Genomic DNA, 23,158 nt, shown 5'->3' with positions numbered 1-23,158 from the left:
TCCACTAGACAGGCCATGGATACAAGCAGATCCCCAGTGAACCTGTATCTATCACCATGGGCTCAGTCATTGGTCCCAGCAGACTCACCCCCATCAACGTAGAGTGACCAGAAGATGACCCGATAGCCTTTGAGGACACCATTGAGGGTGCTGCGTGGAGGCTCTGACCAGGAGATGACAGCCACATCAGAGGTGATGGATAGGGCCCGAACATTCTCGGGGGGCTGGCTGGGCACTGCATGGGGTGAGGGAGAACCAAGGGTCCAGTCAGTCAGGGAAACGAGCGACAGCACAACATACATGTCCCAGGTGGGGCTCTGCTGTCTGACCAGAGGAATGTCCAGTTAGACAAGTGGAGGACCCTTGTGACTCATTAAGCTAGGAGGCAGGACTCCTAGATCCTTTCCTGGAGTCTGGAATAGTCACACACCTTTACCATCTGGGCTCCTTGCTCTCTGGGCAGCGTGTCCCTGCTTCTGGTCAGCTCCTGGGGAAGGGGATGAACTCTGGCATATCCCTGGAAATCCCCCAGTAGGTCATCTCAGCCAGTGATCCCACCTGCTGAATGTGGCAGGCCTGGAAGACCTGGCCCTGGAGATCTGTAATTTAGCTTCTCATCTGAGGGATGTCAGTCCCTCAGTGTCCACTGACCATGGCTCTGAGCCAAAGCTCGGCCTTAGGGACTCCCATGTCCTTATGCTAAGCAGCAGGGAAGAGATCCTCAACTAACTCTACTGTGGGGAGAAGATCCCCACAGAGACCTCTAGTACTACTTCGTTTATTTTTCCTTTGTCCTGTCCCTGTACATGAGAGGCCACTCTGTGAGGCCAACTTGGGTGGCCCACCTGCCTTTAACCTTCTCCCCCGAGAGCATCCTCTGGGACTTCACCTAAGTCCCCTTCTCATGGGAAGTCCCCTTCCCATTCTCTGGAATGCAGCTTGTCCTTCCTGACAGTGGGCCCCAGGGAGCACCTCTGCTAAGGAGAACTCTGGTGGCCCTTCCTGCTAACTTCTGAGGAACCAGGGACAAAGGGAAGAGCGAGTATGCTCCGCTGTGGAAGGGAGAAAGGAGGCAGAGGCTGGAGGGAAGGTAATTAGATCCCGTTGCCCCACAAGAGGCAACTCTAATTTTTATGAGCATTTAAATGCTAATACATCATCCTAACGATCCTCTTTGAGAGTGATTATTGTTTCATATTACTTAGGTGTAAAAATATAAGCACCATGTAATTAGGGACCCAGTGTAATAAACTAATACAGATAGCCCGTTCGAACAAAATGAAGGTAATGTAATTATGGAAAAGACACTCTTGCTAAGGCAGGGGCCCTTGAATACCCCAGGAGGAGCGCTAATATTGCCAGGAAATGATCAGGATCTGACAGGCTAACGAGGGCCTTAATTAAGTATGAAAAACTGCTGAGAAAATGCTGTTAGAAACTTTCTTCCCTCTCTCCTTCTTTGTTTTGAAAAGGACTCCGCAGCCCATGCCGATTGCTCCCTGTTGGATATTTCAGGGCCATACGGGTGCTGGGGTGACCATGCTCCACTGAGGCTGTGTCCTGGCCCGCCTTGGGGACCGGAGCTTAGGGTTAGGCTGGGTGAGCTGACCTTGGCTAGAGCAACTGTTCTTGGGGCCATGCTGTACTCAGCCTTGCTCCTAATCAAAGGGGAGACAGGGTTAAGCAGAAAGAGTGCCTGGACTTTGATCTGGGCTCTGTTATTTACTAGCTAGGTGACTCTGGGCAGCCACTTCACCTCTGCGATCCTTGGCCACCCTTTGTGGATACTAATGTTACTGTGGTTCTCAGAGATGCTTCCTGAGCCAGCAGCATCTGTGTCCTGGAGAATTTAGTAGAAATGTACATTCCTGGCCCACCGCAGATCTGCTGCCTCATAGCTCTGGGGTGGGACAAGCGATGTGTTTGATGGACCTCCACAGATTCTGATATGGGCTCAGGTTTGGGGACTGCTGCTTTAGGGTACTGCCTGGATTAATACTCCTGTAGTAAGAGATGTCAAGTTGATGTTCCTCAAGATTGCCAGGCCTGCAGTCAGTGTGTCCAGGTCGGGAGAGGGGGTGCTGCAGGGGCTGGTGGCATTGTGGCTCTCCTGTATGCCTTTCCTCTCTTTTGTGGTCTCCCTTTTTCTCAGGTGCTCAGTGCTCTGGGACCATTGAAACTAGTCCCAAAGCTCAGCTCATGCCCCTGAGCAATGAAAAAGGAACTCTGGAGGTGGAGCCTAGGCATCAGAATTTTGAAAGCTCCCAGAATATTCCAACTTACTGCCAAAACTGGGGACTGCTGACCTCACTCACCCTCCCTCTTAGGGGGGCTGCCTTTCCAGAGGGAAGGAGGCAGGAGAGAGCCGCTGCTTAACCTCAAGGACTGGCTTTCTAATGCTGCACTGCTTGGCTTCTCATGGCCACAGCAAAAGGGCATTAGCTCTCCAGGAGTTGACATCCCCTCTGGTGGGGGCCGGTGGGTAGGCTCAGGCTCCCTGCCAGGTTTGGGGCATTGAGAAGGAAGCTTGGAAAAACATGCTACTTAATTCTGCTCTTTGCGGGGGCTGTTGCTGGGGGCACTAAGGCCACATCTCCTGACTTGACCTGATGCAGACTCAGGTTCCAGTGGGTATCTTCCCTGTGTATGGACAGCAGGCACACTCCTGCTTCCTCCCTGTTCTCTTCCCCCCTGCCAAGAGAACCTGGGCCCCTTAATTTACCAATCAGAGTGTGGGGTCTTCTCTAGTCATCAGAGAATCAGGTTTTAAAAATTGAGAGTTTATATTCTCTCTTCAACTAAATTAGAGATAAGAGCAAAATAGTTTCTGCCGGGTATCGAGGGGGTGGTGGAGAGAGGGAGGGGGCGGAGTGGGTGGTAAGGGAGGGGGTGGGGGCAGGGGGGAGAAATGACCCAAGCCTTGTATGCACATATGAATAATAAAACAATTTAAAAAAAGAAAAATAAATAAAAATGGAGACTTTAATCCTCTGCCACATGGGTCTAGGGGTTTCTTAACTCCACAGTCTCATCTCAGGTCCCTAAAACAGATGGGGGACAGACTCCAGCCTAGAGGGTGCTCTGGCTTCTGTGTGGTTTCGCCCATAGTTTTTGGCCTTTCCCTGAGAAACTGGAGGAAGGGAAACAGGATGCAGGACATGGAGGAAAGAGCGTGGCTAGAGAGAGGGGATAGGGTGCCGTAAGGACAGAGGGAGATGCAGGGATGGAGAGACAGGGGAACTGGTAAGTGCTCAGACAGGCTGATGCTCCACAGGGAGACTGAGGGGCGGGGCATCAGCAAGTGATGGAGAGGGAGCTGCCAGATGGACTAAGGCCCAGTGTGCTGCATGGACCAGGCCTCTCCTGAGGAACCAATAGGCCTTCTAGGTGACAGCCTAGTGTCACCTAGAAGGGCTCAGGAGTGGGAGGAAGGACACACACAGCCTCATTGGCAGCCCTGGCTCTGCCTGGGCCTGGATCTGTGCCCTCTACTCCCCACCCCTGTGCTGCCCTCACCGTCCTCCAGGGTGGTGGCATTGATCTCACTGGACGAGGGCCCCGTGCCAGCCCGATTGAAGGCCTGGACCACCACCCCATACTGGGCAAACTTCTTGAGGTTGTCCAGAGTGTAGACTTCGCTGTCCCCTGTGGCCTTCATCTCCACGATGCTGTACTGCCCACTGCTCCCAGGGCTGTTCTCTCGGTAGCCGATCTGGTAGCCCCGAATGACCCCGTTCTGCAGCTCCTTCTTGGGTGCCTGTGAGCATGGAAAGGGCAGGGATGGATGCAGTGACACTCTGATGACACTTTTTTTTTTTGGCAGTGCTGTCTCACACTTGCTAGGCAAGTGCTTTCCCACTTGAGCTATGCCCCAGTCCTTTGCTTTTAGTTTGTTTTTTCAGACAGGATCTTACTATTTTTTTTTTTTTTTTTTGCATGGCTGGCCTTGAACAGTGATTGATCCTCCTCTAGCTCCTGAGTAGCTGGGATTATAGGCATGTCCCACCATACTTGACCGAGATAACACTCTTAAGACCTAAATCAGGTCATGCTATTCCTCTGTGGACAACCCTTTGAAGACTTCTGTCTCACTCTGAGTGAAAGCCCGGATCCTTATAATGACTATGTGGCCCTCTGTGACCTGATGCTTATTGGCGGTACTGGGGTTTGAATTCAGGGCCTCACACTTGCTAAGCAGGTGCTCTTTCACTTGAGCCACACCTCTACCCCTTTTTGCTTTGCATTATTTTTTGAATAGGGTCTCATTTTCTTGCACAGGGTGGCCTGGACCTTGATCCTCCTGTTTACAACTCCGTGTAGCTGGGATGACAGGTACATACAGCCATGCCTAGCTTTGTTGGTTCAGACAGGGCCTTGAACTATGCTCTTCCCAATCTCCACCTCCTAAGTAGCTGAGATTACAGGCATGCACCAGCATGCCTGGCCCCAGACTACATATTTTACTTGTATGTTCCACCGTCTGTCTCAGTAGAATATAAGAATGGGAATGAGAGTAGTGTCTGTCTTGTTTACTGCTGTATCTCAGTGTCTGGAATGGTGCCTGACATAGAGGAGCTCCTCAACACATATCTACTGAATGTGTGAATGAATGCATAGGGATGTCATTTAGCATGGCTAGGGGCCTGGAAGAACTGGGCTCTCAGACAAAAGTAATCCATGGGAGAGGGAGGAGAGCAAGGAGTTTGAGTAAAAGAAAGTGTCCTGAGAGCTCAGTTCACACCCACTGGGATGGCCCTCGTATCCCAAAAACAGAAGTAGAAAATAGCCATTAGCAAGGACGTGGAGAAATCAGAACTCAATACACTGCTGGAGGAAGTGTCAAATAGGGCAGGGCAGCCGCTGGGAAAACAGTTTGGCAGTTTCTCAAGAGGTTAACATCTCACAATACAATCATGCAATCCTACTCCTGGGTATAAACCCCAAAGAACTAAAAGTAGGGAGTCAGTCACTTGTACATCATGTCCATAAGAGTAGCTGGAGGGTAAGAGCAACTCAAGTGTCCACTTTCAGATGATAGACAAACAAAACACGGAACATCCATTCAGTGGGATATTATTCAGTCATGAAAAGAATGAAATTCTGACATATATTACAACATGGCTGAACCTTGAAGATATCAAGTGAAATAAGCTAGTCACAAAAGGTCATAGAGACAGAAAATAGAACTTTCCAGGGATTGGGAGTGGACAATGGAGTTAGAGTTTCAGTTTGGGGTGACAGCTATACTGCACTGTGATTGTGCTCTCTGCCATCCAATTGCACAATTTTTTTGTTGGTGGTACTGGGTTTGAACTCAGGGCCTTGTACTTGCTAGGCAGGTGCTCTACCATGCTCCCTGCCCTTTAGAGTTTATTTTTCAGGTAGGGTCTTATGCTTCTGCCCAGGCTTGGCCTCAGACCCTAACCCTTCCATCTCTGCCTCTCTGTAGCTGAGATTACAGGCCTGTCCATTTTTTTTTTTTCGGTATGTGCTACAGGGGTTTGAACTCAGGGTTTCACACTTGCTAGACAGGTGCTCTACAACTTCAGCCACTCCTCCAGTCCCCCAGTTTGTTTTTTCAAGATGGGTCTCATCTACTTTTTTGTCTAGGATTGGCGTTGAACCTCTATCCTCCCATCTCTACCTCTTGCACAGCTGGAATTATATGTGTGAGTTACCATGCTTGACCCTCAACTGTACTCTTAAACATAGTTAAGGTTGTAAATTTTACATGTATTTTACCATAACTAAAACAAAACAGAGTGACTTTCATCTGGGAATGCTAAGACTGAATTGTCCCATACACTGTGGCCAGGGGTTGGGGTGTGATGAGGCCCGAGCCTGAGTCAGCTCCTAGGTAAAGGGCATAGGTGGCAAGAACTTGGAGGTCAGAGGGGACTGTCAAGAATGCAGGGTGATTTCAGATTGCCAGTAAACAGAAAATCTCACCAGTGTCAGTCTGGGGCTGGGAAATGCATTTTGAACCCTGGGCTTCAATCCTGATACAAACTCAGCCACATGCAATTCACACACACTGATGTCTTGAGAGAAAATACTGACACATGAACACGCATCAACGCATGGCAGTCTCTTACATGACAACAACACACACACACACACACACACACACATATACACATACACAAATGTCAGTGTGTCTACTCGTCTAGACCCATGGAAACAAACATCCTCATCCATACACCTGCCCACGGCTGAACCCATAAGTAGAAAGTGGCTCCTTTAAGCACTGGGCCTGCAGCATATAAAACCAGTTTGAATCAGGATTCTAGAGACAGTGAAGATAATCTAAAAGCCCACTTTTTATTGTACTAAAAAGTGAAATCAAAAACAATTAAGTTAGTAAAACAGCCCCACTGTTGTTTTTTTTAATTTAATGACTATTTTAAATGAGCTGCATTTTAAGCTCACTGTTAACTCAATAAAATGAAGTTTTTAATTTAACATAAGTGTTTTGAACTCACTAAATAGGTGTGTGTTTAATTGCCTTGACTTTTTGTTAGTGCCTGAATAGTGTTTCTTCCTGCACTTGGGCAGTCCTGGTCTATGTGTGCTGGTCTACACGTGGACAGATTTCTGCACTTGGGTCTTGTATCTGCACACGTATGCATAAGTTTACATCTCTGCAGACGCACACACCTCCAGGAGCTTGGTACCCTCATCTTCACACTAAGGAAAACCCTCATATTGCATGTACACATATTCACACGAACGCACATTTGATTTCCAGTCATTACACCATGTCTGTCATACATGCCTACAGACCTAGGGCTCTCCATGCTATGCCGTACACTGTTCACGTGATCACATCAACATATATATATATATATATATATATATATATATATATATATTTTTTTTTTTTTTTGGAGGCATTGAGATAACATATATTCTTATAGAGGCCTTGGGAGGCCTCCAGGCACACTCACATACATACATATATATGTTCATTTAATTATATGCATCTTCTCTCTCTCCCCTCTCTTTTCTTTCTCTTTCTCCTCCCCTTTCTCCTCTCCCTCCTCCACCACACATTCAGGATTTAAATCAATCTTAACAATATTTTTCTGAAGCATTAAGAAATCAATAGACTGATTGCAAATTTATGTCATAAAGCAGGGGTGATCCATCTTGCGGAAAGAGTCTTAAAGCGAAGTGACTTATCTTTCAAGTGAATCTTTAGTTTTCATTAATCTGTTTCTCAGTGTTAAAAAAAAAAATCCTCTGAGAAGTCAGTCCCAAAATTTATTGACTGCCTGGTTCATTCTGAAGTTCTAACTTTCTAATCAATTTTCTTTTTCATTATGAGATTTTAGAGAAATAAATTTGATTCTAAATTTTTATCGACCTCTGGGTCAGAGCTTTGTGGCAAATGTCTCGGTGTTTTACATTGTTGCTATTTCCCCTCCTCCCAGCTCCCTCAGCATCCTAGGAAATGGGTCCAGAGCCAGGATACAGATAGGACTTAGGGACTGGATCCAAGCTTCACCCAGTTTCTGAGGAAAGTTCTGGAGCCCCGCTCTGACTCTGGGGGGACCACAGCTCCAGGTGTTTTTAGAGGACCCCCAGGAAGGTCCAACTACACAGACCTTGCTGGTCATTTCTAAGGAGGGAAGGAAGCAGACTGTGTTGCCATGTGTTCACACATGCATGCCCCCATAGTCATCTTAGGAAAAATGTCTACTCCTTTTCATGCTCTCCCATGTTCAAGTCCACTTTCTTGAAGTGCCCAGAAGGAGGGCTAACACACCTTGGCTTTTCCAGTTAGGAGTTAGTCTGCAATGATCTTGGATGGTTGATTCCCTACGAAGATGAGGCCACCCCCAAGACCCACTGCTGAGATGGGACTGCTCCAAGAGAACAAGGATGGGCTTTAAGACGCTCTGTGCAGTGGGTTGCAGAGGGTACATGGGGTTGGAACTCCAGACTGAGTGCACTGAAGTCCTACACCTGTCTCTACCTGAATGACTGCGGGCAAAGTTACCTCGCATCTCTGCACCCATGGCCTCCTTTGATGGACGGGGATGAAAATATCCCCTCTGGCCATCCCATAGGAGCAGGAGAAGTTGGGGCAAGAACAGAGACTGGAGGATGAAGAACCATAGGAAACCATGGCATTGCCTACTTATCCGCACACACAGAGTGACACGCCATATGGCCAGAGCAACCCAGGAAAGCATCCCTTGGTTCTGCTCTTCTCCTGTCCAGATGTGGAGTCTCCACTAAAGCTTCCATAAGTGACAGAAGCTTCAGCCAACCCCAAGGTCTCACAGGTCTCAGGCCCTTGGAAGTGGCTGAAACACATACGGGTCTCTTTTCTCTGAAGCTCCCCCAGACTCAGAGGGAGGGCAGTTAATTTTTCTCAGTGTTAAGAAAAATACTGATTCCATCCTGATGTTTTAGAGAGGGAACATTGCACAAAATCAAATTCTATTCCTGCCCATTTAAGGATGGGCCAGTGAGGCAGGAGAACCATCTTTGTGTCTCAGCACTGTCAAGGTCTTATCCCACCCAAGACGCAGCCCTCCACCAGACAGGGGGGAGGGGAGTGGGAACCTCAGAGTCCTGCCCTTTAGTCTCCTCTCCTTGGTCTCCTCAAAACTCACTGAGTTTCATGGGAAAGCAGAGATGGGTATTCTATGAAACCAGAGACCAGTAAGCCTGACAGACTTCATTCATGGATGGAGGGGGAGGCAAGAGGGCATTTCATTTACCTTCCAGGTCACTTGGATGCTCTGTGAGGTCACTGGCTGCAGGGTGACATCCATGGGGGGCCCATCGGGAGCTGAGGGTGCAAAAGAAGCGACATTATGACTCAGGTCTTGGCAAAGGGCAGAATCCCATGTCCTCTCTCCCATCCCCCCCAGCTGGAGGACTGCGAGGGACATAGGAGTAGCTCACATACAGGTGGTAGAGAGCCTGGGGGTGAGTTCCCCATGCTGCTGATTCACCCTTAGCACTGGTTATACTGCTTTTCACTTTATGATTATTTTTAAAATTGCAGTATGTGTTTTATCAGTTTTTCTGCATTATTTTGTTTCATGATAACAAAATGCAGTAAGAGAAATCTTGTCTAAATTTTAAGACTGTGACAAAGGTCACCAAAAATGATCCAGGGGACTCAGACTCCATTCTTTGCAGACTCAGCACAGCTCTCTTTTCCAGATCAGCTAGGGCCAGGGGTCAGAGTAGAGTCACAGACCGCTAGCTCCCCAAAGCCCAGCATCTAGGGTCCTACCCGAAGCAATGTTTAAACAAACAAACAAAAGCAAAAAAGCAAAACCAGCCTCCAGTGATCCAGAGGTAATCATAAATAAATTTTAAAAAGAAGTCTTTGGGAATCTGTGTTGTTTCTTCTAACCACAAGGCTGCTGCCAGTGGACAGGGTTGGTGTGGACCCGAAATGCCCCTGATTCCCGGGATGGCGGGCAGGGAGGTGGGCCAGGTGCTCACCAGCTTCCTCAGTGCTGATGGTCAACTCCTTGCTTGGCTCGCTGCGGCCGATCTTGTTGAAGGAATACATGCGGATGCTGTACACGGATGCCGGGTGCAAGTCTACAATGTTGGCCTGGTTGATGGTGGGGGAGATGTTGCGTGTGGACTGCTTGAAGTCCCAGGAATCTGGAGACAAGTTCCCCATTTCAAAGCACAGCCAGGCAAACTCTAGAACCCCTCCCCAGTCCTTGGCACCAGCCCACCCCAGTTTCAAACTGAGTGCCCAGAGGGGTCTAGCTCACACTGGTCGCAGAGACAGGCCACAGGCCTTAACAACTCTGCAGGGTATACAAGGAGACTGTCCCAAGAAACTCTAGCTCCTCTGCCACAGGCCAGCTTGTGAGCTAGACCTCAGACAAAGAAGGTCAGACAAGATGTGTCTTAGTTCCCACGAAGATCACCACTTGCTTGCTATTCCTGAGGGTCTCGGCCAGCGCCCTTCTCCTTGCATCTTTCAGAGTGCCAGTGAGCTGTTCTGTGAGACACTCCATCTACCTGCAATTCCTATGTAAAGGGGGGGCCAACCTTTCCCTGTCCTTTCTTCTGTCTGTGTGCCTCTGAATTTCCTTTCCTTGTGTACTCACTTGTGAGGTAGTGTGGTTGAATGTCCTATGTGAGCATTAAGGGAGGGGGACAGACCAAGTACCAGAGTCCCCAGCCCCAACTCCACCCTCTTTTCTACACAAGCAGGAAAAGAAAAGTCTCTGAGTCTTCAGGAGCAGAGACCAACAAAGGGTTTAACATGTTCACAATACATCGGAGGAGACTGGCAGACTATCCCAGAGCTAATGTTCAGCAAAATCGTAAAACACAGAAAATTCCAGATAAATGCCACTCAGGGATACTTCAAGTCTAAACATCTTGGATCTCCAGAGGAATCTAGCCATTTGCTCAATACTGGCTTGCTGTGCTCCTACCCGGGGACATCAGAGCAAAGCAGGAAGGGGTTGCGGTGACAGCGAACGCTCAGCTAGGATCTTCCAGACCCAGAATGGTTAGCCAGGTGCTTTTTTCAACATTTTATTTTGAAAAAGAAAAAGGCAAAGCACAAGGAAACCAGTTGATATAGGGCTTTAAAACCTTCCCTAAGCCTGTCCGGATGCTTCCACACACTCCAATTTTCTATGCCTTTTAAATCAGGTGGAGTATCCTGAAAAATTCTCAGTAGAAAAGGTTAAATTTATTCACACTAGTTTAATTTCTAAAGCAGGAAAGAAGGCTAACAATTCTACAGGTCTTTCAGAAGAAATAGATAGATAGAAAGATGATAGACAGATTTAAAACTAATGCCTGAGAAGTCAGAAAAATCCTATTTCCCCAAATTCTGGTTAATTGAGGTCTCGATGCTTTTAAAAATACCCCTCTCAACTGCACAGGCTTAGCATCTGTGAAGGGCACCGGCCCAGCTCCCATCTGTAGTTTTGCATTTAATTCTCTGGTTGCATGAGCCAAAGGAACAAAATGGCAGGCCACTCATGTTGAGAAACACGTTATTTTCTTCTTGCCTTTAAAAATGCTCCAGCCACACAGAGAGGCTCTCCTGTGGCTGACAGGTTAAGCCAGAATTGTACATATTCAGGCTCCTACCTATGACTGTGGACACCTCTTTGGCTTGGGAGGGAACAGACTAGCAATGTGGAGGCAGGTGCTCACTCCTCTCTGTGGCATCCTGGGAGCTGGTGCCAGCTAACAAATCACATCTGATTTGCCCATGTTTATGGGAGAGGGGACGGGATCAGAAGTCAGTGCATTCATTTTTGATGAGTGCAGGCAGAGGGAGGAGCCTCCTGGGATGTGTCTGCAAACAGAGGAGCCAAGGAGAAGAGGCACCGATGTTTCCCAGGCACCTGTGAGGTGCCAGGTGCAGTGATGGACGATTTCAGTGTTGGCCATTTACTTCTGACACTGTCCTATGAAGTCAGTGCTGTATCTCCTTGGTGTTGGTGACCTGCACATCACCAAACCCATTTCCCTCTTGGCTTCTCAGTTGTGCTAAATATCTCTTCCTTTCTCTCAAAATGCTCTTCCCTTGGCTCCCTAAGAAAACTGCCTGGCTTTTTGTTTATCTCTTGGGTATGTTTTTCTCTTTCTCTGTATCTACCTCCTCCTCTACCTACCATTATTCTTCAGGTTCCATCCTAGGTCTTACTCTTGTGCCCCATGCTTTTCCCAGCCCTGCTTTCTGTTTCCATCTGTACGCAGATAACTCCCAGGTCACTCTGTAGCCTGGCCTTCTTTGAACTCCAGAAGTTTACTTGACTTCTCCTCTAGGATATCTCAAAGGCACCTCAAACTAAATATGAAGACAGAACTCTTGACCCTATGCACCCCATCTCCAACCTGCTTCCCTATCTTGGAATGACACCACCATCTACTGTATGTGTGAGAAAGTTAGGTGTTATTCTGGACTCTTCCCTTTCCTTCCCGTGCTGTCAAGTAGCTTTTGTATGCCATACATCTCTCTGACATCTCCATGTCTCTCCACCTCCAGCCCTATTGCAGGCCAAGCCACTGTCATCCCTCACTTGGACCAGGAAAATGACCTCCTAGCCAGGCCCCCAGCATCCACTGTGTGTACTTTGCCCCCTTCCATCTGTTCTGGATGCTACATCCATCATTCATTCTGTAAATATGATTGTGCATTTCTCACAGGGCATGCATTCTGTCTTGGCACTGAGAGTGGTCCTCCCAAAACACAATGGGGCACTGCCATTCCACTGCATGAAACTTTTCTATAGCTTTTCCTTGTTATTAGGATAAAAGTGAAGTTTCCTAACAGGATCCAGGCCCTGCAATGCCTGGCTCATGTTTCCCAGTCTTAGCCTTCCCCACTCTCCTCCTCTGAGCTCCGCAGCTGCTAGAAACCTCTTCCTTCTTCAGTGCCTCCTTTCCAGGGCTCGCTATCCCAGAGACACTGCCCAAGGAGATGTTAAGCTCCCTGAAGGCAGGGACCATGTCTAAAGCTTGGGTCTTCTCTCCTGCTTTGCAGTGTTTGGCACTCAAAACCTGTTGTTGGTTTTAAATCAGAGCCATTTCTTTTTGGCTTTTACTGTGGACTTGGAGTTTCTCCGCATTTTGTACTCACAATAAATACCTTTTGTCTTTTCTTCCCTTGCCTCACTCAGCTGCCAATCACAAGACGGAGTGGGTGAGGGTGTCCTACAGAGTGGCTCCTGCCTTTCTGCTTTTGGCAATAGTTTGCAGGTGGATTTGACCTTGTGTTCCCAAATCATCTTTGATGTTGGTGCATAGCAACTCTCTCCCAACAACCCTTCAAGGCTAATGCATCAGAGTCAAATCTGCAGGGCTTAGCTGATTTTCCAAACTTGATCATGTCATCTCTCTGACCCAGAATAGCTGAACTCAGGGGCCCTATTTTCTTCCTTTCCCTTTTCAGCTCCCAGAGTACTGAGCTGGCTTTGGTGAATATTGTCTCTTTTAATATTCCCTTTCATATGAGCCTGGCTTGCCCAGATTAACATATTTCATTAAGGGCTCTCTCTCCTTTTCTTCATCAAAGGGTTTATGATGCAAAGTATTCTTCTTAAAAACTAAGGGAGCAGTTGGGGAACTGTCCACGCCTTCTGCTCTGCAGGCTACTTGCTGAGAGGGGTCTGAGAGGCTGTGTTTTTTAGGAACCACATTCATAGTAGAGGGACAGCCTGAAAGAAAGCCACATCTGGAGCATTTAGCTGCCTGTGCTGGGGAAACAAATCTATTCTGCATCTCTGATTTTCTCCTTGCACCAAGGCTCTAAGCTCCCCATGACAATCTCTCCTCATCACAGAGAAGAGGGTCCCTGGGTCACAATAGCAACTCATGACAGCCACACTCTACCTCCCACAGGATGACATGTTGTGCCACACTGGCTTCCCCCATGGGGACTAGCACAGCTCTGAACCAGCTGGCCCACAAGGCAGGCTTCTGGGCTTCCAGGGCCATCCTCAGACAACCCATCCCTGCTACTTACTTGGCAAACAGAGGCAAAATGTGGTGTCTGCATTTTTAAATGTGCACAGTGCCCTCTGATAGATTTGTGTGGATGGTGCTATTTATCATTCAGCGTTCATGTATTATTACTCTGCTGCCTGGGGCCGGGAGAAGACAGCATGAGTGGGATGGCTTAAAAAGGACAGACTTGTTCATTTCCCTTGGAAAATTAGCACAATGAGCGACATGGCAGAAAATATGGCAAAGGGGCACAGGGTGGGCAGAGAAGGGGGTCAGGGCAGATGGGTGGGACCCAGCATGGGGCAAGAGACAGTGGGGAGGGGAAAAGAGGCTCGGGATAGGGACCAGGGAAGGATCTGATGTGCCAGGGTCAGAAATGTCAGACATTTCTACATATGTCATCACGCTCTACTCATCCTTACAGTGTCCCCAAGAATGAAGTGCTGGCTGTCTTCATTTTATAGATAAGGAGATGCCAAAAATGTTAAGTACTTGCTGAAGACCACACAGCTTTGAACTTGGTCAACCAAGTCTTTAGCCTTGAGAATGATCCTTGTCCCACAAATCCCCAGGTTTGGGAGGGAAAACTAGATGCACACGCATACCCCTCCTTCCTTTGAGGCACCCTTCTGTTCCCTGGGATGCCTTCCTCAGCTCTCAGGGAACACGTCTGTGGTGTGTTGCACTCGATAGCGCTGTGTAATGGTTGTGAAAGTGTGCGTGTGCCGTGTGTTCATGCTCTCACTGCATGTACGCTCCAAAGGCAACATTCTGTCTCCTATTTCTTTTCCTTTCCCTACCACATGGCTGCCGTATGATTCTGAAAAAAAAAAAAAGATCCCACAAAAACCATTGGCACTCCAAACATGAGATGGCTGACAGACATATATTTCAGCCTGCATGTCCGATGGGGCTATAAATTGCCACATTAGGCATTGGAGCTAGAGGAGGAAGAGGGACCTAACATTTCTCACTCTGGCCTCGCTTCTTCTGATCCGAGGGAGGCAGTAGGCCTTCTGTCCCCACTTTACAGAATGGAAAGCTGTGCCTGCCTTCCATGACAGTGCACCACGGTTCTCTCGGCGCACCTGCTACCAAGGCCAGGATGCTCAGGTGGGTTATTCTGGAGCAGCCCCACCCAAAGGTAAAGAAGAGGACCAGCTGCTTTCTCCAGGCTCTGGTCTTGTAACTTCTTTCTTTAAAGATACAAACAGACTGAGTTTGGCACCCCTCTCTCTGCCCCACTCCCCATCCTGGCATTCCTGGCTCTGAGGTGGGCCACTGCAGTTTCTTGTCCTGCAGGGAGCCAGAGGGCCAGGGGAAGAAGTGAATATGTTGTGAACAGTGTTTGCCTTGGCTGCTGCTCCTCTGCACTGCTCTCCAGATGTGTGATGTCCTAACAGTGCCCTGCTAAGCAATGCCCCAGGAGAGCTCTTCACACATTAGAGTGGTCACCAGGGCAGTGGGCAGCAGGGGGAGGAAGGCAGGGTGGCAGTTACAAGGAACAGGGAAGAGGGGTGTGAGTCACAGCCCAGGCACCCACTGGTGCCATGTGAAGATGGTATTTGCTCCTGGAACTCATGCCCACCCTCAAAGAGTCCTGAGATGTGAGACGGACACACTCCGCCTTCTCCCCCTTCTCTACCTCTCCCTGGCTGCAAGGCTGCAACTTCCCTCTTGCTTGTCTTCTGGATGTTGTTAGAGACTCTTAATGACCTTCCTCATCCAAGTAGAAGCCCTGCCCCAGGGCACTTTTCTTTTTTTTTGGTGGTGCTGGGATTTGAACTCAGGGTTTTGTTGTTCTACTGCTTAAGCCATGTTGCCAGCCCTCTTTGCTCTGGTTATTTTGGAGATGGAGTCTTGCTTTTTGCCCAAGTCAACCTGGACTGCAATACTCCTATTTTGAGTTTCCACTGTTGTTGGGATAACAGGCACATGCCATAGCACTACTGGTTGAGTTGGGTTCTCGCAAACTTTTTGCTCAGGCTGGCCTCAAACTGTGATTCTCCCAATTGCAGCCTCCAGAGTACAGAGTAGCTAGGATTATAAGCTTTTTTTTTTTTTTTTTTGTGGTACTGGGGTTTGAACCCAGAGTCTCATGCATGCTAGGCAAACACTCAACCACTGAGCCACATCACCATCCCTTGTTTTTGTTTTTTTGAGACAAGATCTTGCAATGTATTCCAGGCTGGCCTTGAACTTACTATCCTTCTGCCTTAGTTTTGAGTGCTGGGATTATAGACATGAACCACCACATCCAGCACCACAAAGCACTTTTTTTTTTGGTACTGGGTTTGAACTCAGAGCCTACACCTTGAGCCTCTCCACCAGCCTTTTTTGTGATGGTTTCTTTTGAGATAGGGTCTCGTGAAATATTTGGCTGGGCTAGCTTCGAATCTCGATCCTCCTGATCTTTGTGCCTCCTGAGTACCAAAGCACTTCTGTAGTACTTTAATCCCTTGAATCCTGAGTTAGACCACAGGCTTCTCCCTGGAGTGCACTGTGCCTTTCCTGGGCCCTGTCCTTCCCTTTCCCTGTAGGTCATAGCCTTCTAAAACCAGCTCAGTGCAGCATCTGCAAGGGACCGGACAGGTTCTTTTCTGATGATTGCTGGTGGTTGCAGCCCCTCCTCTGCCCCCCTGCATCCAGGTGAATCTGGGTGTCTGACGGTAATTAGATTGTAAGCTTCTGAAGGCAGAGTTTCTCTTGGAAGCAACCTTAAGTGGGGACTGCAGGACAGGTGTGTGTCTTCCTGCGCCTCACTTCAACCCCCTCTATACCCTTGTAAGCATCACATGTGCCTGGCCCTGTGCTGGGTGCAAGGAAGGGGACTTGACCAACCAAGAGGAGAGGACAACCAGCCACAGGCCATGTGCTGTGCTAAGTGGGAGAGGAAAGATCTGGAAGATTCAAGAGAAAACCCAACCTGAGATCTAAGCTAAGACCCAGCAGACAAGTTGAGGTTGGCAGGTGGAAGTCTTGGGATAGGGTTAAGATCTTCAGATTCTTCCCTGTTTCATTTTAAATTTATTATGAGAAACTGATTTAGGCTTCACATTCTGGATTCACCAGGATCCAGAATGAGAACCATGTTTTCTTCTCACTCCTGCCTTGACAGTGCCCATGTGAACCCTTGACCCATCCTCCCCGTGCCATTCCTGTCACCGACAATGGGAGCCACTGTGGTTTCTCCAGGCTCTCAGTGTTCACTCTGCCCCACAGTGCCTCCCAGTGGCAGGGCAGCCACAGAGAGCAAGCAAGGTCTGAGGGGAGGGCCCTGGAAGGGTTCCTGGAACAGGGAGCTTTCCTGGCACTCCTCCTTGCTGAGGGAGTCCCAATGACTCATCCTTGGGAAGGCCAGCTCTCTGACCTCCAACACCTGAGTCATCCCAAACTGGGAGCCTCCAGATGACCGAAAAAACCCAACCTTGAGGACCTTGGCCCAGAGATGATCCTGGAAAGAAGGGCCAACACCCCTTCATACTGACTGGGGGGCTCTGGTTCTGTACCCAGAGTTCTTAGTCTGACCAGTGTCTCTCCCTTTGGAGGCCACATGTGCTGGTGTTTCTGCTTGGGACAGCCCCACCACAGGCACACAGGCAGGGTGTACAGCACAGGGGCCATGGTAGGCCATGTGTTCACCGTTCGGGCCCCTCATCTACCTGATTTGTTCTTGTACTCGATGTCAAAGCCTGTGATAATGCTGTTCCCATCGAATCGCTGGGTCCAGCGCAGGTTCATGCTCCGAGCTTTCACCTCCCGGATCTCCAGCTCTGGAGGGTCGGGGGGCTCTAGGGTGTGGCAGGAGAGGGACAGAAGTAAGGACGGCCACAGAGAGCTTGGCCTCCTGCTTATTCCTGGGGGTTAATGTCACCTGTGGTCTAGTGAAGAATTCAGAGTCCTGGGGTTTAGTCAGGAAGGGTGCTGGAAGCCAGCAGTGGGCCAAGAGCCCAAGGAGTCCTCCCACCTGTGGCCCACTCCTCCTCGGCCTGGCAGAGAGCAGGCTCTTTTGCAGGAACTCCTTGGAGTTGGTGGCCTGCTTTTCCCTCTGGTAGAGCTCCCAAGTTTCCCAGTTGGCCTTCTCCTTCCACACTGTCTCTAGAGGTCTGGGCCCAGAAGCCTGACTGTGCCCCCTTCTGGATGCAAAATGGTCTTTACAGAGGTCGTGAGTGCTTGGCTGGTCCTCCTACCTTCCTACTCTGGGCAGGGATGGAGAAGGGAACCTCCCCCTGCTCTCCACCCACCAAGGCCATTTCCTGTCATCCTCCACTGTGGTGTGGGTGACACCTCTTGCTCTTTGAGGTAGACTTAGCTGTGGGGTGTGGGGCAGGTTGACTGTACCTTGCACAGTGAGCTGGATCAAGCCTCGGTCCTCCCCATATGAATTGATGGCATGGCAGCTGAAGAACACGGAGTCCCCACGGTCAGCTGGCTTGAGCTGGGAGACAGCCAGCAGGGGCAGGAGAGGGAAGAAGTGGAGAAGAGTCTTTTAGAGATGGTCAGGGGCCACTTCGGGGGTATCAGCAAGGCCATCTTGTTCTGCGAGGGGGCCAAGTGAGGGTCTGGGGATGCCAGGGGTTCCAGAAAGAAGGAGGAGCTGAGGAGCCCACTCATGGATGGTTGTGGTTGTCAGAAGGAGATATGGTGAGGTGCTGAGGTACAAATTACTGGGTGGGCACAGGCAGGTACTTTTGGTGGTGGAGGAGGGGCTTCCAGTGTCCCCATCTGTATCCTCCCTCGGATACAGATGTAATGTTGCAGGCTCCCCATTCCCTGTGAGTTGGGGTCCTCTGGGACTCACCTTTAGCGTGGAGATCACCTCATCACCGTTGTCCTTGGTGGCAATGGCGTACCGCATGACGCGGTCGGGATCAATGACCGTGTCACCCTTCTCCCAGCGGATGATGATGGGCCTCTCACCCCTCGCCGTGCAGTTCAGCTCCTTTGCATGGCCCTTGATGGCGATGGTGGTGTTGGGGTGGGAGGTGATCATGGCCGGGACTGCAGAAGGGAGGAGGTGCAGGGGTTGTGAAGGCCTCAAGGCCACCCTGGCACAAATGCATAGAAGCTTGGTCTTCCGCTGCCCCACCCCAGAGAAGCCCCTGGAGAGGGTCTCGGAAGGGGAAGAACAGGGCTCGGGAGGCTCTGTTTGCCTGGCCCTGTTCTTCCTTTGTATCCATGTCTGGGGAAGCCTCCCTCTTCACCCAGGCTTCTTACCCCCCTGCACTCCCCTGGTGACACCAGATACATCAAAAAGCGTTTTTACATGCACAACAAAGGAAACTGGTTATATTGAAATATGATTTTGCAGGAATTAAAAACCTTCACAAGCAAACTTTGGATATTGTTTATTACATATCAATATGTGTTCTATTACTCTTTTTGAAATAAGAGCTAGCAGCAGCCTTATAATTACTGTCTTATATTACCAGGCTTTTATAATAGTGACGAACATGAATGCTATTTTGAGATATTTACAATAAATGTGATTTGACATGAACTATCTGTGGATTTCTATGGGCGACAGTCACACATACTATTCCTGCTGTGGTTTGTGGCTTATGTTCACAATGGAAGGAAATGATAAATTTCACTTAGAGGTTAGTGGAAAACAAGATGTAATTTTGTTTTTTCCACCCAAAGTCATGGGCCCCGCTCCCAGTCTCTTAGACAGTCTCTGGTCGATTATCAGGAGATGCTTTCCACTGGCCTGACAGAAGCAGGGGGACGATGGCGTGAGACCCTGTGAAGTCCTGTCCCTTTTCCTCCTTGCCACGTGTGAACCAACATGTGCTGAGCACTCTGGCCATCACAAGGCACTGGCTGGACTTGGAGGAGACACACATTGAGTTAGGGTCCTTGCCTCCTGGATGGAGGACAAGGGATGATGGATGCCCGCCTGGGACCATGAACATCTGATGAGTGTTTCCTGGGGGCTTAGGAGGAGTTCGCTTTGACAAGGGACATCTGGGAAGGGCATTGCCCTCCACCCGGGGCGGGGGGAGGGGGGCAGCTGGGGCAGGGAGGACAGAGGTGAGGGCTCCCAGGCAGGGGGCACTTGTGTGAAGGCTCAAAGGCAGCCATCTGCAGGGAAGGTCCCAGAAAGGTAAGTGGCAACTGGAGGACTGTCCTTGTCCTTCTTTCCTTGCCACCTTTCTAGGAAAACCTGCTTCTCAGAGTACCGGTAGCTCTTGTCCTGGGAGGGATGTGCAGTAGTAAGTGGAGAGGAACTCTCATTGCTGTAAGGACCGGACACCCCACAGCCCCCATCCAGGGCAGGAGCACGCTTTACATGGGGTTCTGCAGAGCAGTGGGCAGCTCACCGTCCCTCTACCCGTCACTGGCTCGCTTGCACAGTGACACAAAAGGGGTCGCCATCCTCTTTCTGCTCAAAACTGGGTCCCTCCCCTGTCCCCCAGCACTGTGCCTGCTCTAACTTTATAGCTGCTCTGTCTCTAGCTTTCCCTCCTGGTGTCCTCTGCCTCTCCCTCTCTTCCAGTTTTAAAGACCTGCTCAGCAGAGCTCTTCCCAGCTGATTCTCCAGGGACAGCTGGCTTTTATGGGCGAATAAGCCTTTGGAGAAAAGAAGGAAGCCATGGGCGTGGGCGAGGGGACATTGGAACCGGGGAAGGGGGATGAAAGGCAGCTTCCAGCTTCCTGAAGTCACACCACACAACCAGCCACCTCGTCTGCTGTCTCCTCATACGAGATTAGATGTTGGGGCCAACCCTGGCCCCAGGCCCCTACACCAGTGAGTGTTCTAGCACATTCCTCAGCCCCGGCTCATCAAATAATGAAGCAGATAAATTTTATAATGCATGGCATTACACTCAGATATACAATAAAATGCGAAAGACAAATAACGAGGTGCAAGTTATAATGAAGAAAAAGCCTGCAGTCAGAGACATCGAGTATGAATTATTGACTAAGGTTTTACACTCTCAAGGATGTGCGCAAGAATATTTTTCCATCAAAGATTTGCATAATTCACTCGTATAAACCTGGGTGGAATATAGAGTGAGATTTTACATCAACAAGTCAAGTCTGCCACTGCAGATGGCTCCAGGTTTTACAGGAGGATGGAAATGGTGGGGGGCTGGGGCTGGGGTGGTGGACACACGGGGCTGCCTCTGCTCTGATTGGCAGACCCCGAGCCCCTAGGTGGGTTGGGAAAGGAGGGATCTTATTCCTGAGGCTGCTGTTGAGGAGTATGAGTGCATGTGTGTGTTTGTGTGTGTGTGTGTGTGTGTGTGTGTGTGTGTGTGTGTGTGTGTGTGTGAATAGGAGGGTGGGGACAGGGTCAGCCTCAGCACAGGGTCAGAGTCTGAGAAAGGGAGGGGAAGAAAGAGTCTTTCTTTGGTCTGAGGAATCTTTCCAGGGGGAGAAGCTTGCAGTCCATCTCTGCTCTGCCTTCCCTGCAGGCTGGCAGTATCCAGTCTAGGGCCTGTGTGGGAAGTGTAAAGCTTCCTCTGGCTGAATGCGGCCTGGTGACAGAACCACAGGTTGGCCAGTGGAGCAGAGACCTGATTTCAGATCCCACTCACCCCTCAGGTTGTGTACCTTTGAGCAGTGCACAACCTGGGTATCCATGCATGCCAGTCCTACAGCAGGGACCTGATCTTTCTAATCTTGTTCAGAGACAGACATGAGGGTAGTCAGAGACAGTAGGGTCCCCAGAGATCCTTGGCCTCTCAACCCTGTCTGGCAAGCATGTCTGGGGTCAGCTCCCTCCACCTTCCCACTAGTGGGCTGCTTATTGCTTGAACTGTGTTCAAGGGGTAGACTACTTGCCTAGCAAGTGCCAGCCTATGAGTTCAAATCCCAGCACCATCTAAAGACAAGAAAAGATGTAACTGGTCACTATGTAGCCATGAAGACATATGTGACTGTTGAGCACTTGACCACAGCTATCCAATGGAGACAGATGTGTGGTGAATACTTCAAAAATGTAAAAAGAAAAAAAGAATGTAAAATAGCTAATTAACATTTTCATATAAATTACATTATTATATGATCTATTGAGTTAAATAAAATATACTATTATAGTGTGCAATGTGTGCTACACAGACCCTTCCTTTTACAAATGGAGAAACTGGGGCTACGTACAGAATTCATTTGTTCACGGTTACTTTCTAGTGAGCTACTGTGTTCCCTAAAAGAGGGGAAGCCAGGCATCGTGGTGCATACCTGCAGTCCCAGCTACTCGGGAGGCTGTGGCAGGAGGATCACTGAAGCCCAGGAGTTGGAGGTCAGCCTGGGTAACATGGTGACAACCCCATCTCAATAGAGAAGGCAATACTTAACACCCAAAGTGGTACCACTGGACATGGAAGCCACAGCAGACCTAGCCCCCACTCTGTAGGACGAATGGTCACAGGGCCAGGTTCCCTGTGTCTTGTTCTGAGCATTCTACTTCACAGAGGACACGGGCAAGCTGGAAACCTGGAGTGAGCAACCTGCAGGAGGGAGGGGAGTCCCTGCGAAGGCAGAAAGGCAGACCTCTTGTTTGGTCTAAGAAGGAACTTTCTAGTAGTTTTTGCTGCCCTGGGAGCAGCAGGCTCTCTGTGCTAGAGATAGACAGTGAGAGAAGAGTCAGCAAGACCCCGTGACTCTGGGCCCCTGGGGGAGGGTTTGGGTGTCAAAGGAGAGGAAAGATGGCCTGGGAAGTAATTGTAGGACTGAGAGCACCATCTTCTTGCTTATGAGGTCTTCAGCCCCTCATCCTGGGCAAGATCAGGGAACACACCTTCCCTTTCTTCCAGTCCTAGTCTTCCTGCCAGCACCAGAAAGGAAGACTTACCCCAGCACCCGTCCTTCAGGCCCTGTCCCAGCCTCCAAGCACCACTGTGACCTCCTGTGGCCATATACGGGGCTTCAGTCCTCCTGGCAGCTGCACAGCTGGGCTCAATGAGGCAGATCCCACACATGAGAGGAGACCCCGGACACAGGTGCCTGCTTCCCCTTCTCTCCTCCTCCCCACCCCTTCAGGTGTTTCTTGCTCTAGGCCACAAAGACTCTCTGTTCTACCAAATGGCAGTAACAAACACAATAGAACATCCCTGTATGGAGACTTTCTGGGTCGAGGGCAGAGCCCAAGAATCCCCTAGGGAGATAGATGTTCATGGAATGACATCCCATGGGTCCTGAATTCTGCACACACACACACACACACACACACACATTCACACAGAGTGTCCAAAACATACCCAACAGTCAGTTGCAGGCACAATCTCACCCATAGCCCTGCTCTGTCACTCTTACAGTGCACCCCACCCTGTGCCACACACACATGAGCTGATGTGACTGTCAAGTGCACGCGAGTGTCCTGTTGTGCACAGCTCCCACACTGCTGCACTGCATCAGTGCACACTCCCTCCACGTGCACACTCTCACGGTCCCCTGTTGTGCAGCACAGGCTGTGTCCCTGCAGTGCTCCAAGCGCCCTGCATGAGTGAAGCCATCTGAGACAGGACTGCAGCTGCTCCTCTGCTCTGAAGCCCAGGTCCCCACATGCTTCTTGACCAAGCTCTACAGCCTCCCCATGTCTGACGCTTGGATGGAGGGGCCTGGGCCTCTCAGCTCATTTCCAATTATTTCTCCCTGCTCATGAGAAGTTTTTCTTTTGGCAGTACTGGGGTTTGAACTCAGTGCCTCATACTTGCTAGGCAGGTGCTCTACCACTTGAGCCATGCCC

General features: G+C 49.6%; 1 protein-coding gene across 1 annotated transcript in view; it reads right to left on the bottom strand.

Moving 5' to 3' along the window:
- The window catches only part of Dscaml1 (DS cell adhesion molecule like 1), a 322,763-nt gene that overhangs the window by 25,314 nt on the left and 274,291 nt on the right, over positions 1-23,158 (bottom strand). Inside the window, exons 12-18 of the mRNA XM_074066655.1 lie at positions 18,266-18,465; positions 17,806-17,902; positions 17,127-17,255; positions 9,472-9,639; positions 8,733-8,803; positions 3,517-3,757; positions 89-235 (exon numbers count right to left, since the gene is read on the bottom strand). Of these exons, the coding sequence (XP_073922756.1) occupies positions 89-235; positions 3,517-3,757; positions 8,733-8,803; positions 9,472-9,639; positions 17,127-17,255; positions 17,806-17,902; positions 18,266-18,465 (1,053 nt within the window). The remainder of the gene's footprint in view (positions 1-88; positions 236-3,516; positions 3,758-8,732; positions 8,804-9,471; positions 9,640-17,126; positions 17,256-17,805; positions 17,903-18,265; positions 18,466-23,158) is intronic.

Source organism: Castor canadensis, chromosome 2 (genome assembly GCF_047511655.1).
Source record: "Castor canadensis chromosome 2, mCasCan1.hap1v2, whole genome shotgun sequence".
Lineage (NCBI taxonomy): Eukaryota > Metazoa > Chordata > Mammalia > Rodentia > Castoridae > Castor > Castor canadensis.
This window is presented reverse-complemented; position numbering and strand designations above follow the sequence as displayed.